Genomic DNA, 17549 nt, shown 5'->3' with positions numbered 1-17549 from the left:
CGTTTACAGTGCTTCATGGTTTTACAGTGTAACCATCCCTTCACACATATACAAACAACAAGACCCCCCAGTACAGCCCAACGTGATCCTTTTGAGGTTTTGTTGCCCAGTACAACAAACACAAAGCTCTTAAAATGAGCTGTGGTTGCATTCATCCAAAGATAACATCAGATAAACAACAACATAAACCTAACAACACTGTGTCCTGTCAGAGCTGTGATGCTGACATCTGGTCTGTAAGAAAGACCAGATCAGAAAAGAGGCCAGGCCAGGCCTGTCTCTGTGAATCCCCCTGTCAGGAGAGTGGGGACACAGTCTGGTACAGGGGACATGCTCTGTCACTACACATCTCCCTGGCTTTCGTCTCCAAGCATGCCTGTCCTCTGTAATGCTGTGTACTGTATGTATGTGTGGCTAAGAAAGCAGCACTCACATCACAATATACTTAGATATTAGGAAAATCATTCTGCTTAAAGAAAGGAGAAGGCATATACACTATCTTTCTCCAATAGCACATTATAGACACAATTTGTATCCATAATATCCCATTACGTAATGGTAATATGAGAGTTTGCAGGCCTTTTAGAGTGTGGGTCACTTTGTGGTTCAATAATGTCCCATTGGAACCAGGTTATTCACAGTGTACAATGACTGGAACCATGATGTATAAACAGTTAGGGAGTCCAGTAGTTATACAGTCTAATTATCATTCCGAGAAAATGTATGGAAATTAAAGTTGTCATAATGAATCCCAAGCCTTGAAGAATAATACACAAAAGGTATGTCATAGGCAGACTCGCCGTAACTAATGGTTGCATAATAACATATTGCTCTTTCAGATAATCTGAGCAATATGAGGAACATTGCATTTTGAAAAAATGCATTACCAGTGTGCTGGAGAGCACAAGAACATGTCATATTTGTTTTGTCTGTTAACTAGACCACCAAGGTCATTTCATGTCTGTCAGTACCATATGATACTAAACCAAACACTGCTAGATGGCAGAGATTAGTGGTTATAATTGCATACAGTGACCTTCATTATTAACTGACAGGTAGTCTAGCGGTTAAGTGCATTAGGCCAGTAACCAAAAGGTCGCTGGTTGAAATTCCTGAGCTGACTGTGTGAAAAACCTATTGATGTGCCCTTGAGCAAGGCACTTAACCTCAGTTGCGCTGGGTAAGTGTCTACTAAAATGTAAAAAAATATGATTTCATTATTGCTTGTGAGAACAGGGGAGCCTCAAACAGTAAGCAGTCATTTTATGCCAAGTTGAATGTCCATAAAATAGTATCTTGTTGAATGAACAGACCATAACAATAATACACTTTTATTGTGAATATATATTTGCACAAGAATCAACACCATGTTATGAAATTTATTTAAAAAAATGTTTTCTGTTTCTTTTTTATACACTAAATGTCATTATTGTACAAATACAGTGCCTTGCGAAAGTATTCGGCCCCCTTGAACTTTGCGACCTTGTGCCACATTTCAGGCTTCAAACATAAAGATATAAAACTATTTTTTTTGTAAAGAATCAACAACAAGTGGGACACAATCATGAAGTGGAACGACATTTATTGGATATTTCAAACATTTTCAACAAATCAAAAACTGAAAAATTGGGCGTGCAAAATTATTCAGCCCCCTTAAGCTAATACTTTGTAGCGCCACCTTTTGCTGCGATTACAGCTGTAAGTCGCTTGGGGTATGTCTCTATCAGTTTTGCACATCGAGAGACTGAAATATTTTCCCATTCCTCCTTGCAAAACAGCTCGAGCTCAGTGAGGTTGGATGGAGAGCATTTGTGAACAGCAGTTTTCAGTTCTTTCCACAGATTCTCGACTGGATTCAGGTCTGGACTTTGACTTGGCCATTCTAACACCTGGATATGTTAATTTTTGAACCATTCCATTGTAGATTTTGCTTTATGTTTTGGATCATTGTCTTGTTGGAAGACAAATCTCCGTCCCAGTCTCAGGTCTTTTGCAGACTCCATCAGGTTTTCTTCCAGAATGGTCCTGTATTTGGCTCCATCCATCTTCCCATCAATTTTAACCATCTTCCCTGTCCCTGCTGAAGAAAAGCAGGCCCAAACCATGATGCTGCCACCACCATGTTTGACAGTGGGCATGGTGTGTTCAGGGTGATGAGCTGTGTTGCTTTTACGCCAAACATAACGTTTTGCATTGTTGCCAAAAAGTTCAATTTTGGTTTCATCTGACCAGAGCACCTTCTTCCACATGTTTGGTGTGTCTCCCAGGTGGCTTGTGGCAAACTTTAAACGACACTTTTTATGGATATCTTTAAGAAATGGCTTTCTTCTTGCCACTCTTCCATAAAGGCCAGATTTGTGCAATATACGACTGATTGTTGTCCTATGGACAGAGTCTCCCACCTCAGCTGTAGATCTCTGCAGTTCATCCAGAGTGATCATGGGCCTCTTGGCTGCATCTCTGATCAGTCTTCTCCTTGTATGAGCTGAAAGTTTAGAGGGACGGCCAGGTCTTGGTAGATTTGCAGTGGTCTGATACTCCTTCCATTTCAATATTATCGCTTGCACAGTGCTCCTTGGGATGTTTAAAGCTTGGGAAATCTTTTTGTATCCAAATCCGGCTTTAAACTTCTTCACAACAGTATCTCGGACCTGCCTGGTGTGTTCCTTGTTCTTCATGATGCTCTCTGCGCTTTTAACGGACCTCTGAGACTATCACAGTGCAGGTGCATTTATACGGAGACTTGATTACACACAGGTGGATTGTATTTATCATCATTAGTCATTTAGGTCAACATTGGATCATTCAGAGATCCTCACTGAACTTCTGGAGAGAGTTTGCTGCACTGAAAGTAAAGGGGCTGAATAATTTTGCACGCCCAATTTTTCAGTTTTTGATTTGTTAAAAAAGTTTGAAATATCCAATAAATGTCGTTCCACTTCATGATTGTGTCCCACTTGTTGTTGATTCTTCACAAAAAAAATAAAGTTTTATATCTTTATGTTTGAAGCCTGAAATGTGGCAAAAGGTCGCAAAGTTCAAGGGGGCCGAATACTTTCGCAAGGCACTGTATATACAAAATTGTTTCAGGCTAGTCAAGTTCCACAAAATAGTAAGTCATGTATTAAAGCACAATCAGAGATACTCCAGGGACATGCCCATTCCATGGCTACATCATGCCGTTGCCATTATACACACATCAACACGCTACTCAAATAAACTGGCATGATCCTGAACGCTCCAAATCTGGTGGTCACTAGATGGCCATGGCAGAAGGGACAGTATTGGCAACGATCATACAGTAAGTACTTAATTTTGGGTTAGGGATACAGTGCTGCGGTTTTGTAATGTGTAACTGAGAACTTAACTCTCGTTTACAGATTTTAGAAAGCAGCACAAAGAATAAACAAGCAGAAGAGGAACAAGAAGAAGATGAGAAAGAAACAGTCTTTAGATATCCTGATATCATTCTCCAGTTGTCTGCTCACCAGGGTCTGTGAAACAACTTAAGCCTTTTGGAAAGCTTTTCTGTCTTTCACGTTCCTGAAATCCTGAGTCTGGGGATACAGTAGGAAACTAACTCCAGGAGCATATTGTTCAAGCCTAGCTGCCAGTCTGAAGCTGAAACAGACTGCCACCCAGGCTAGGTAGATACCAGCTAGCTACAGAACATAAGAAACATATCTCTGAGCTACTGCTCCTGCTCTACTACTACACATAGCATACAGTACGGCATGCAACGGACACTTTGGGACATAATTCCAATGACTATCCATCAAAGAATAACTTTGGATAAATTAATGGTATGTTGAAGCTACATAGGCAATGGATATCTGATGCATCAAATGAAGTTATACTGTATCAGTATCTATACAGTATCTATACAGACCTGGGTCATATGCATACTGTACTTTCAAAGACTTGAGTTGCACTAAATATAGCTTGCCTGGTGCAATGGAACAAATGTAATAGTTCCAAAAGTGCAAACGCCTGCCTACCCTGTATGTGAAGCTAAACAAAGCACACCAAAAGTATTAGAAAGTAATTGGCCTAGGTCACTGATTGGTACCCCAGGAATGCTAACGTGACCATAAAGATATGAAAGTACGATTTGACCCTGAATGTTGGCAGAGAAAGATCTATCGTGGGTCAACTATCCCCATTCCTGGAATGGTGACAGTGTTCTTCAGCTCTCTATTGAGTGAACCCTACTCTAGTCTACTGGATCTATTCACATACTGCTGTTTGACCTGCATTAATAAATAAATACAGTTGAAGTCGGAAGTTTAGATAGACTTAGGTTGGAGTCATTAAAACTCGCTTTTGAACCACTCCACAAATTTCTTGTTAACAAACTATAGTTTTGGCAAGGCGGTTAGGACATCTACTTTATGCATGACACAAGTCATTTCTCCAACAATTGTTTACAGACAGATTATTTCACTTATAATTCACTGTATCACAATTCCAGTGGGTCAGAAGTACACATACACTTCGTTGACTGTGCCTTTCAACAGCTTGGAAAATGTCAGAATATTGTGTCATGGAATTAGAAGCTTCTGATAGGCTAATTGACATAATTTGAGTCAATTGGAGGTGTACCTGTGGATTTATATCAAGGCCTACCTTCAAACTCAGTGCCTCTTTGCTTGACATCATGGGGAAATCAAAAGAAATCAGCCAAGACCTCAGAAAAGAATTGTAGACCTCCACAAGTCTGGTTCATCCTTGGGAGCAATTTCCAAATGCCTGAAGGTACAATGTGTATCTGTACAAACAATAGTATGCAAGTATAAACACCATGGGACCATGCAGCCATCATACCGCTCAGGAAGGAGCCTCATTCTGTCTCCTAGAGATGAGCGTACTTTGGTGCGAAAAGAGCAAATCAATCCCAGAACAACAGCAAAGGACCTTGTGAAGACTCTGGAGGAAACAGGTACAAATGTATCTATATCCACAGTAAAACGAGTCCTATATCGACATAACCTGAAAGGCCGCTCAGCAAGGAAGAAGCCACTGCTCTAAAACCGCCATAAAAAAGCCAGACTACGGTTTGCAACTGCACATGGGGACAAAGATCGTACTTTTTGGAGAAATGTCCTCTGGTCTGATGAAATAAAAATACAACTGTTTGGCCATAATGACCATCGTTATGTTCGGAGGAAAAAGGGGGAAGCTTGCAAGCCGAAGAACACCATCCCAACCGTGAAGCACGGGGGTGGCAGCATCATGTTGTGGGGGTGCTTTGCTGCAGGAGGGACTGATGCACTTCACAAAATAGATGGCATCATGAGGGAGGAAAATTATGTGGATATATTGAAGCAACATCTCAAGACATCAGTCAGGAAGTTAAAGCTTGGTCGCAAATGGGTCTTCCAAATGGACAATGACCCAAAGCATACTTCCAAAGTTGTGGCTAATTGGCTTAAGGACACAAAGTCAAGGTATTGGAGTGACCATCACAAAGCCCTGACCTCAATCCCATAGAAAATGTGTGGGCAGAACTGAAAAAGCATGTGCGAGCAAGGAGCCCTACAAACCTGACTCAGTTACACCAGTCTCACCAGTCTCACCTCTCTCTGTCAGGAGGAGTGGGCCAAAATTCACCTAACTTATTGTGGGAAGCTTGTGGAAGGCTATCCGAAATGTTTGACCCAAGTTAATCAATTTAAAGGCAATGCTTGCAAATACTAATTGAGTGTATGTAAACTTCTGACCCACTGGGAATGTGATGAAAGAAATAAAAGCTGAAAAAAATCATTCTCTACTATTATTCTGACATTTCACATTCTTAAAATAAAATGGTGATCCTAACTACCTAAAACAGGGAACTTTTACTAGGATTAAATGTCAGGAATTGTGAAAAAGTTTAAATGTATTTGGCAAAAGTGTATGTAAACTTCCGACTTCAACTGTAAATCAAAACTGTTGGATTATCAATAACTTTGCTTTCCATTTCAGTTACAGGTTTTGTTGTCTTCATAATTATATTTTTTATGTACTGTACAGTATAATAAATATCATAAACAGAAACTAAGCCTAAATCATTTGTATCAGTGAATTATAAAGGACAGACACTCAACCTCCCTCTTACTCCAACCAAAACATATAAGTACATTTATGATGACGAATTAAAGGGTTTGGTTAGCTCCAAAGAATACACCATATAATAGAATAGCTCAGTCAACATGGTGGAGAAGAGATGAGAGGGAGGAAAGAGCACCCCTTTGGCTTTGGAGAATGATTGGAGAGCAGGAGAGTGACTTCTCTTCCATATTGGCAGTGCGTTAACAGATCAGTGATGACATTCAGGAGATGGAGAGTCAGAAAACGGTCCAATGTAAAACACTGTCTGGTTGAGATGTGTGTGTGTGTGTGTGTGTGTGTAGGGGTCATGAGTGTCGGGGGCCAGTGAGGAGCCACAGCAGCAGTAGTTGGAGTCCCAACATGGGCCAAGGGGAGGGGCTTAGAGAGGTCCCGCCCCCACAGTCAGAATCATCCTCCTGTTGGTCACAACATCCGTTAATCAGACAAGCACCAATCAGACAATTCAAACTCAGATTACGCTGGCAAATAATAGAGAACCTACATTTTTGCGTTCAGAAGGGTGCAACATTATAGAATGTTCAGTGTGTGTGTGTAGCCTCCTGTTGTTTGGCCTTTGTGTGTGTGTGTTTGTGTCGTACAGTACTGCACACCGTCAAAGGCAGGAAACCCATCTGGCACTTCCTCTATTTACAGGGAATATAGACTGCAGAGCAACTTCCATAGTTCAGCTGTGGGGAGAGAGTCCTACTTTCACTCTCCATAGAGGATCTACATCTGCTGTACAATACCCGTACCTTCCATTCCCAGGCCACCCTAAACATCACTACCGGCCTGTGTGTGTGACAGGTCTATAACAGGTAGTAGTAGTCTCTTTTACTCTACAGTACATTATTCACCTGGTAGAGAATTACATGATATACTGTATTGGTACCTTATTTTCCTTTTGCTCTGGGATTATCCAAGTGTGTTTTATTATTTGAAGGAAGTAGCTACAGTACTAGAATCCTGGTCATCATTATTAACACATAGATAGTAGTGGTTGTGTTTAAGGCCTATCAGTAGATTTCCGGTCAGTTAGTAGTTGCTGTGTGTAACACCTGACTATCAACAGGGGTGGAGAGACACAGGTCTCAGTTCAGTTTTTATTGACAGGGAATATCCCTGGGCCCAGCATCAACTCCTGCAGCAACATGAGGAAGGGGACAGGCCAGAGACACACACAAACCAATTCATGCAATCAGGCAATGAAGAACATCCAAACCAAGCAATGGAAAGAGAGAGAGAGATCAAGAGGGAGAGAGAGCAAGAGAGAGAGAGATAGAGAAAAATAAAATATGTGTGCGCACGTGTTTGACTTACGTCTACGTTGTTGTCGAAACACACTTCAGGTCCTTTCCTGTACCTGGGGTTCTGAGCTAGCTCACAGCGATCTGGACCTTGGGCTGCACATGCACACACTAAGGAAATACTAACGCACAAACAAATGTGCAACACAAACCTCAAAAATATACACACACACTCTGATCTTAAATACAGACGCATCTTGGTCAAACATACATCTTCAAATCACATCTTTAACACACTCCCTTACAAGCTCATACGTATCACCGGCAGGTTGATGTTTATTGGGAGTCTTGTCCTGGAGGCAGAACTGAGTGATTTCCACTAGATGGGCCGGATGCAAAGTCAAAATAGTCTATTTTGTAAAAATTTATGGGGGAAAAAATTGCTTTGATCTTAATTTAAGGTTAGGCATTAGGGTTAGCAATGTGGTTAAGGTTAGGGTTGAGAGTAGTGTTAGGCTTAAAATCAGATTGTATGACATTGTAGTAGTGCCAGCTAGTGACCACTCTGCAGAGCTGCCTCCAGAACAAGATTTATAACGAAAAACACTAACCTGTGTATCACCCTGTCTGTGGAAGAGTGTTACACTTTAACAATTCCCTTATAAATATCACCCCTATGATTGAACATGACACTGTGATTGGACAGCCTCTTAGTTGTGTGCAATAGAGTGTAGTGTGTATGTTTTAAATGTATGCTGTGTGTGTGTGGATGAGTGTGTGTGTTTGTCCTCAAACTGAGCTGTAAACTACAGGCCTTTTGTTTGAACCCTCTCTGACCTGGGATGATGACACTTTACATCAGCAGGAATCTAAAGCCCCAAACACATATATCTCGTAGACATGCACACACACACTTACACTTTACACTGATTGAAAGTGATCCCAACATGGGTTCCAGATGTTCCACTCAGATACACAGCTCCATTTTAATATATACTATGAGAATAAAAGTTTTAATCGAGCAGTAATACTGACTAGAAAATGATTGCAATAGGATGTGTGTGGGTGTGTGTGGAAGGAAACATGGTTGCTCTGCCTGTCGTAGTGGTCTGGGGTCACAGGACAGACAGGTGGTCTTGGCATCAGTGATCAGAAACACCAGGTTAGTGTTGGGCAGCTTCTCAGCTCGATACATCCTGAAAAACACACACACACACACACACACACACACACACACACACACACACACACACACACACACACACACACACACACACACACACACACGCACACCCGTCTTAGTAAGCTACTCAACATTATACTGTACATACTAAAAGGATGAGAGGAGAGGAATGCTAACCATCTAAATACTACACACATGAGAGAACACTTCCCCAGTAGCGGTGCGTGGGCAAAATCTATGGGGAAGCCAAACTGATATATATTTCTTTCCAACATATGTTTTGACAATTGTGTTGTTTGCTCTGTTAAAAATGCATTTCTAAGGCACTGTGCTAGCCGATATGAGGCTGATAATGCCATATCACAGACAATGTTCTAAAATACAGGTGTCAGAGTGGCAGAATAAATTCAACCACATACAGTGCATTTAGAAAATATTCATACCCCTCATACCCCTCTAATTCCACATTGTGTTGTGCTACAGCCAGAATTTAAAAATGTATTAAATTGCTAATTTTTTCGCTACAATCAAAACGAAAACAACCCAGGACGTCTTACTCAGTGAACGTGGTTGCAGTCTGCCGTGAAGCGTTCATCTGCGTATACGGTAAGAGTCTAGCTACATTTTCAGGTATTATACATGTCAAATTTTGTCAGGAAGTTGTTTTCATTGCAAGTTAAAATGTACTGTTAGCTAGCTAGTGAATGTCAGCTTGCTGGCTCGCTAGCTAATGTTATGTGTGATCTGTGTAGTAATATTATTGGTTTCTCAGAAATGTATTTGCATTGTATTGCCAGTTATAGCCTAATCACAGAAAATGGCGCCAATAGAAATGGCAGCCGTGCATCTAGGCCCTAAGCAAATTTGCAGATTTTTTTTGTGTGTATTTCTTACAGTATTAGCCCAGAAAATGTTTTGTGTTATTACATATAGCCAGGAATAACTTTTGGATATCAGAGAGGTGGTAACTCACCAGCATTATTAGGATTACAAACAGGAATAAGACTTTCCCAAATCTGATCCTTTGTTCTTACCCCCCCCAGTGTAATTGAACTGATTCCAGAGGCTGATCCAAAACATCGCCGGTGGGGAAGAGGTACACCACCCACCGAGTATACTACTCGTTAATGTTTAGCCTCTGGATAATAAAGTTTACAAGCTCATGGCAAGGATTTCCTTCCAGAGAGATATCAGGGATTGTAACATACTCTGTTTCTCGGGATATACTGTCTTGAGTCTGTACAGCCAGTTGGTGTTATTGTGATAACATACAGGAACTCAAGTCCTTTTGTTCACCCAACCTAGAATACCTCATAATCAAATGCTGACCGTATTACCTCCCAAGAGAATTATATCCAGTTATAGTCATAGCCGTGTATATTCCCCCTCAAGCTGATACCACGACGGACTTCAAAGAACTTCACTGGACTTTATGCAAACTGTAAAACACATATCCTGAGGCAACATTTATTGTAGCTGGGCATTTTAACAAAGCATATTTGAGGAAAATGCTACCAAAGTTCTGTCAACACATTGGCTGAAGAACTCGCGCTGCTACAACAGTTGACAACTGCTACAACCAACTTCCGGCATGCCTACAAGGCACTCCCCGCCCTCCCTTCTGCAAATCTGATCACAACTCCATTTTGCTTCTCCCTTCCTATAGGCAGAAACTCAAACAGGAAGTACCCGTGCTAAGGACTATTCAATGTTGGTCTGACTAATCAGAATCGACACTTTAAGATTGTTTTGATCACGCGGACTGGGATATGTTCCGGGTAGCCTCTGACAATAACATTGACGAATACACGGATACGGTGACTACGTTTATCAGGAAGTGTATAAGAGATGTTGTACCCACTGTGATTATTAAAACCTACCATATGCAGAAAACGGGGATAGATGGCAGCATTCACGCTAAACTGAAAGCGCAAACCACCACATTTAACCAGTTATTCCCTCCGTAAGGCAATCAAACAGGCAAAACGCCAGTATAGGGACTAAGTGGAGTCGCAATTCAACAGCTCAGACAGGAGATGTATGTGGCAGGGTCATATAGACAATCACAGACTACATAGGGAAAACCAGCCACGTCACGGACACTGATGTCGCAAGGCTGCCGGCCCACACCTAGCCACATCTTCAGAGCATGCGCAGACCAGCTGACTGGAGTGCTTACGGACATATTCAATCTCTCCCTATCCTAGTCTGCTGTCCCGACATGCTTCAAGATTGCCACCATTGTTCCCTTACCCAGGAAAGCAAAGGTAACTGAACTAAATGATTATCGCCCCGTAGCAGTCACTTTTGTCATCATGAAGTGCTTTGAGAGACTAGTCAAGGATCATATCACTTCTACATTACCTGATAGCCTAGACCCACTTAAATTTGCTGACCGCCCCAATAGATCCACAGATGATGCAATCGCCATCACACTGCACACTGTCTTATTCCATCTGGACAAGAGTAATACTTATGTAATAATACTGTTCATTGACATTAGCTCAGCATTCAACACCAAATCAAATCAAATCAAATTTTATTTGTCACATACACATGGTTAGCAGATGTTAATGCGAGTGTAGCGAAATGCTTGTGCTTCTAGTTCCGACAATGCAGTAATAACCAACAAGTAATCTAACTAACAATTCCAAAACTAATGTCTTGTACACAGTGTGAGGGGATAAAGAATATGTACATAAGGATATATGAATGAGTGATGGTGCAGAGCAGCATAGGCAAGATACAGTAGATGGTATCGAGTACAGTATATACATATGAGATGAGTATGTAAACAAAGTGGCATAGTTAAAGTGGCTAGTGATACATGTATTACATAAGGATACAGTCGATGATATAGAGTACAGTATATACGTATGCATATGAGATGAATAATGTAGGGTAAGTAACATTATATAAGGTAGCATTGTTTAAAGTGGCTAGTGATATATTTACATCATTTCCCATCAATTCCCATTATTAAAGTGGCTGGAGTTGAGTCAGTGTCAGTGTGTTGGCAGCAGCCACTCAATGTTAGTGGTGGCTGTTTAACAGTCTGATGGCCTTGAGATAGAAGCTGTTTTTCAGTCTCTCGGTCCCAGCTTTGATGCACCTGTACTGACCTCGCCTTCTGGATGATAGCGGGGTGAACAGGCAGTGGCTCGGGTGGTTGATGTCCTTGATGATCTTTATGGCCTTCCTGTGACATCGGGTGGTGTAGGTGTCCTGGAGGGCAGGTAGTTTGCCCCCGGTGATGCGTTGTGCAGACCTCACTACCCTCTGGAGAGCCTTACGGTTGAGGGCGGAGCCATAGTACCCTCCAAGCTCATCAGTAAGCTTGAGGCCCTGGCTCTGAATCCCGCCTTATGAAACTGGGTCCTGGACTTGCCACCAGGTGTTGAAAGTAGCAAACAACACCTCCACTTCGCTGATCCCCCACAAGGGTGCCTGCTCTGCCCCCTCCTGTCCTCCCTGTTCACCCATGACTGTGTGGCCACACATGCCTCCAACTCAATCATCAAGTTTGCAGACGACACAACAGTAGTAGGCCTGATTACCAACAATGACGAGACAGCCTACAGGGAGGGCCCTGGGAGTGTGGTGCCAGCAAAATAACCTCTCACTCAACGTCAACAAAACAAAGGAGCTGATCGTGGACTTCAGGAAACAGCAGAGGGAACACCAACCTCAGGAGGCTGTATCACCGCCTGGTACGGCAACTGCACCACCCACTCTCCAGTGTGGTGCCGTCTGCCCAACGCATCACCGGGGGTAAACTACCAGCCCTCCAGGACACCTACAGCACCCAATGTCACAGGAAGGCCCAAAAAAATCAAGGGCAACAACCACCCGAGCCACTGCCTGTTCAGCCCGCTATCATCCAGAAGTCGAGGTCAGTACAGGTGCATCAAAGCAGGGACCGAGAGGCTGAAAAACAGCTTCTATCTCAAAGCCATCAGACTGTTAAACAGCCATCACTTACACATTATAGGCTGCTGCCCTATATACATAGACTTGAAATCATTGGCCACTTTAATAATGGAACACTAGTCACTTTAATAATGTTGACATAGTTTGCATTTTTCATATCATATATACAGTGGGGAGAACAAGTATTAGATACACTGCCAATTTTGCAGGTTTTCCTACTTACAAAGCATGTAGAGGTCTGTCATTTTTATCATAGGTACACTTCAACTGTGAGAGACGGAATCTAAAACAAAAATCCAGAAAATCACATTGTATGATTTTTAAGTAATTCATTAGCATTTTATTGCATGACATAAGTATTTGATACATCAGAAAAGCAGAATGTAATATTTGGTACAGAAACCTTTGTTTGCAGTTACAGAGATCATACGTTTCCTGTAGTTCTTGACCAGCGTTGCACACACTGCAGCAGGGATTTTGGCCAACTCCTCCATACAGACCTTCTCCAGATCCTTCAGGTTTCGTGGCTGTCGCTGGGCAATGCAGACTTTCAGCTCCCTCCAAAGATGTTCTATTGGGTTCAGGTCTGGAGAAAGGCTAAGGCCACTCTAGGACCTTGACCTCCTTAGTTGCCCTGGCTGTGTGTTTCGGGTCGTTGTCATGCTGGAAGACCCAGCCACGACCCATCTTCAATGCTCTTACTGAGGGAAGGAGGTTGTTGGCCAAGATCTCGCGATACATGGCCCCATCCATCCTCCCCTCAATACGGTGCAGTCGTCCTGTCCCCTTTGCAGGAAACGTATGATCTCTGTAACTGCAAACAAAGGTTTCTGTACCAAATATTAAGTTCTGCTTTTCTGATGTATCAAATACTTATGTCATGCAATAAAATGCTAATTAATTACTTAAAAATCATACAATGTGATTTTATGGATTTTTGTTTTAGATTCCGTCTCTCACAGTTGAAGTGTACCTATGATAAAAATTACAGATCTCTACATGCTTTGTAAGTAGGAAAACCTGCAAAAATCGGCAGTGTATCAAATAATTGTTCTCCCCACTGTATCTACTGTATTCGATTCTATTCTACTGTATGCCACTGACATTGCTTGTCCAAATAGTTATATATTCTTAATTCCATTCCATTACTTCAGATGTGTGTGTATTGTGTGTATTGTTGTGAAATTGTTAGATAATACTTGCTTGATATTACTGCACTGTTGGAGCTAGAAACACAATCATTTCAAAACATCCGCTAAACACGTCTACGTGACCAATAAAATTTGATTTGATGTAATGTTAGCTTGCTAGCTAGCATTGAACCTAGTTGGTTAGCTTCATCTACCTGAAGATTCATACTACAGCATTTCATGCATGGTGGCTAGCTTTGACAATCCGTTTGAACTGTATTTGTTGGGATTATGGTTCATTGTTTTGCTAACTACTTGTGCTAACTACATTTTCTCAAAAGTGGGATTACAGGTTTATCATCTTTCAAAGCAGAATTACTTTCCCATTGTTCCTCAACTGCAGTTTATGATATACCTTTTAGTAGCTCTGAGTCTTTACAATGTAAAAACACAATTACAAATTTTGTAACATAAGAAAGAATCGAGGTGGTCGGGCAAACGTGGAAAAAGTCAAGGGGTGTGAATACTTTCTGAAGGCACTGTACATTTGTGTTTCATCACAGTTAAAACCGGAGAGCAACATCTGTTATGTTTAAGTGTACAAAGAAAATATTGCATTTAACAAATAGTTACGTGACCTACACAGCATAGGCAAATGCAAGTTAAATTTAGTTGGCAAAGTTAATTTCACAGCTGGTTTGCTCAAGTTGTAATAATGTCATTACTAAAAGGACTCTGTTTTTCTTCACCCATTCATTGTGCCTCTGGACATGGATCACTGCAGCCTGGTCGAAAGTCTTGTTGATCCGAACTCTACCAAAGAGATTAAGTTTTAGGTTTGCCATAATGTGTTTTTTTTTCTTTCTATGTCGGTCAAGGGACCTGCCCAGGTTTACAAGATAAGAAAAAACAGTGGTGTCCCAATGGTTGTTGAGCAAATATGTACTTTTGTCTAATAGAAGGCATGGCCAGCAAAACAGCTTCTTTAGCCTAGCACTCCCAGCTAGCCAGTCGGTCCTAATTTTCAGTGTTAAAAGATTAGGTTCCACCCCATGCTCATCTCTCCTGCACCATACCCTATTTTGGAATTGGCCTCCCATTCTCCTTGATTTTCAGCTGCTACAAAATCGTTTTAAACTAGAAACTCTTCATCCCCATCTCTATCCATAGCTAGCTACTGAAGGACAACGACACACACCATAAGCTAACAATTACATTTTTCTTTGGTGAGATTTGATTGGTAGGAAGTCAAATCCAAAATGGCCTTCCTTGAAATTACATATGTTTTGCTGTGCCAGGACCATTCACAGTTGAGCTCACTCAGCTCAGATCAACACTGATTGGTTATTGGAATTATCAAGGGAGGCCAAATGCTAGCTGGTGTCACTTGCTATTGAATTCAATGCTACTGGCAGCAACATGCCAACATGTCATACTCTTTTTTGACCATATAGCATCAGATACATGGGATCTGATTCCTCTCTGATTCCTCAGTTGAGAAAGCCACTTGCCAATTGAAGGAAAATTATGAAACAGAGAAACGAAAGATACATTTTTATAATTATTTTATTTTATTTTATATGGAGAAGCTTGGCCCTCTGCAAATTCACCGGTTGTTTTGGAAGTAAAACATTACTGAAAGTAACGTGCCAATGTAAACTGAGATTTTTGGATATAAATATGCACTTTATCGAACAAAACATACATGTATTGTGTAACATGATGTCCTATGAGTGTCATCTGATGAAGATCATCAAAGGTTAGTGATTAATTTTATCAATATTTCTGCTTTTTGTGACTGCTCCCTTTGGCTGGAAAAATGGCTGTGTGTGTTTTTGTGACTTGGCTCTGACCTAACATATGTTGTGCTTTCGCTGTAAAGCCTTTTTTAAATCGGACACGATAGGTAGATTAACAAGAAGTTTATCTTTCATTTGGTGTATTGCACTTGTTAATGTGTGAAAGTTACATATTTCCCAAAAATATTTTTGAATTTCGCGCACTGCCTTTTCAGCGGAATGTTGTCGAGGGGTGCTGCTAGCGGCACCCCTAGCCATATTAAAAAAGCTGTCCGTTCCTGCCACTCGCATCATCACACACATGTGCTTACCGTGGTGCTAAAATTCTGGTTCAGACATACACAGAGACAATACTAAATCACACACATACTACAGGGCATTGGAGCAACACTCGCCGTCTGTGGAATGGCTCTTTCTTTATGGCACTCAAAGTTTAAGTGTCTTTAGTTGTTAATGTTGAAGAGAAAGAAAGTCAGGCACATGTGGCTCATATACCCACTGCATTTCTACCTACATTCAACCCCCAACTGAGTTGCAGTACATAAACAGGGGTAAACGGGAGAGAGCTCTCAGTAAACAGTGCTTCCCTCTGTGTCCAGCTCCTAACAGATCAAGGTAATGTGCATCTGATCAGAGCCAAGCCGGCAGCAGCTGCCTGGAAAGAGCAGGAAAACACAGAGGAGGGCAGGAAACTGACCTCATTCCGGAGCTACCCCACCAGAGGATGACATATCGGGATGAGCTTGTAGGCTCGGCCCTAATTTATATGCTCTCTGACACCTGCATGGCAAATGGTGCAGGAACAAAGGACAATGCCCAAAAACTAGTCAACCCTTCCCTCTGAAGGGACAACATGTAAATATCTCTGCTACAGTATTCAGAGCAATGAATATTACATGTGATATAAGAATAGTATAGTATCCATGTATGGTATCTATCTGAAACTTGTTCACTGAGGATAACTTTGATGTTATCTACATGTATGTACATAATCTCGGGGGTTAGTTGTATCTGTATAGGGTGAACTCTGAATTACTATATGCAAAAAGATTTTATGATCTTCTCAGGAATTCTGTCTTATTTACATTGGTCTCATCCCCCACACAAACCTTTAAATGCTGTGACACCCTGTGGAGATTGGGCCTGGGAGTGTTTAAGTTACTGATATCATTTGATTGATCAATGGTGGTTGGTTTTGGGATGAAAGGTTACTTCTTCAGATGCTATAAATTAAATTAAATTAAATGCCTTTGTATGATCAATTCTCATTTGCTAGGCTTCTAGACCTCTGGTCTAGTACACATATCTTTATTCATGCATTGTCCTGTAAGATAACCTTAGGGACCTATAGTAGCAGTCAAAAGTTTGGACATACCTACTCATTCAAGGGTTTTTCTTTATTTTGAATATTTTCTACATTGTAGAATAGTCATCAACACATTGAAATAACACATATGGAATCATGTAGCAACCAAAAAAGTTTTAAACAAATCTAAACATATTTCATATTTGAGATTCTTCAAAGTAGCCACTCTTTGCCTTGATGACAGCTTTGCACACTCTTGGCATTCTCTCAACCAGCTTCATGAGGTAGTCACCTGGAATGCATTTCAATTAACAGGAAGACCTGATTCACGCAGTCTACTTTGAACAGTTGATGTTGAGATCTGTCTGTTACTTGAACTCTGTGAAGCATTTATTTGGGCTGCAATCTGAGGCTGGGAACGCTCATGAACTTATCCTCTGCAGCAAAGGTAACTCTGGGTCTTCCATTCTTGTGGCGGTCCTCATGAGAGCCAGTTTCATCATAGCGCTTGATGGTTTTTGCGACTGCACTTAAAGAAACTTTAAAAGATCTTAAAGTTTTCCGTATTGGCTGACTTTCATGTCTTAAAGTAATGATGGACTGTCATTTCTCTTTGCTTATTGTAGCTGTTCTTGCCATAAAATGGACTTGGTCTTTTACCAAATAGTGCTATCTTCTGTATACCACCCCTACCTTGTCACAACACAACTGATTGGCTGAAATGCATTAAGAAGGAAAGAAATTCCACAAATTAACAAGGCACACCTGTTAATTGAAATGCATTCCAGATGACTACCTCATGAAGCTGTTGAGAGAATGCCACAATTGTGCAAAACTGTCATCAAGGCAAAGGGGGGCTACTTT

The 17549-nt window shown here is 41.3% G+C and overlaps 1 protein-coding gene across 1 annotated transcript in view; it reads right to left on the bottom strand.

Annotated features, from left to right (window-relative positions):
• Positions 1–5818: 5818 nt before the first annotated feature.
• Positions 5819–17549, bottom strand: part of LOC110521553 (voltage-dependent calcium channel subunit alpha-2/delta-1-like) — a 62526-nt gene continuing 50795 nt past the window's right edge. Inside the window, 3 exon segments of the mRNA XM_036989406.1 lie at positions 5819–6506; positions 7411–7493; positions 8421–8533. Of these exon segments, the coding sequence (XP_036845301.1) occupies positions 6396–6506; positions 7411–7493; positions 8421–8533 (307 nt within the window). The 3' untranslated portion in view covers positions 5819–6395.

This window comes from Oncorhynchus mykiss, chromosome 1 (assembly GCF_013265735.2).
Source record: "Oncorhynchus mykiss isolate Arlee chromosome 1, USDA_OmykA_1.1, whole genome shotgun sequence".
In the NCBI taxonomy this organism is placed as follows: domain Eukaryota; kingdom Metazoa; phylum Chordata; class Actinopteri; order Salmoniformes; family Salmonidae; genus Oncorhynchus; species Oncorhynchus mykiss.
The sequence above is the reverse complement of the archived record's forward strand: the minus strand, read 5'-3'. Positions and strand labels throughout refer to the sequence as shown.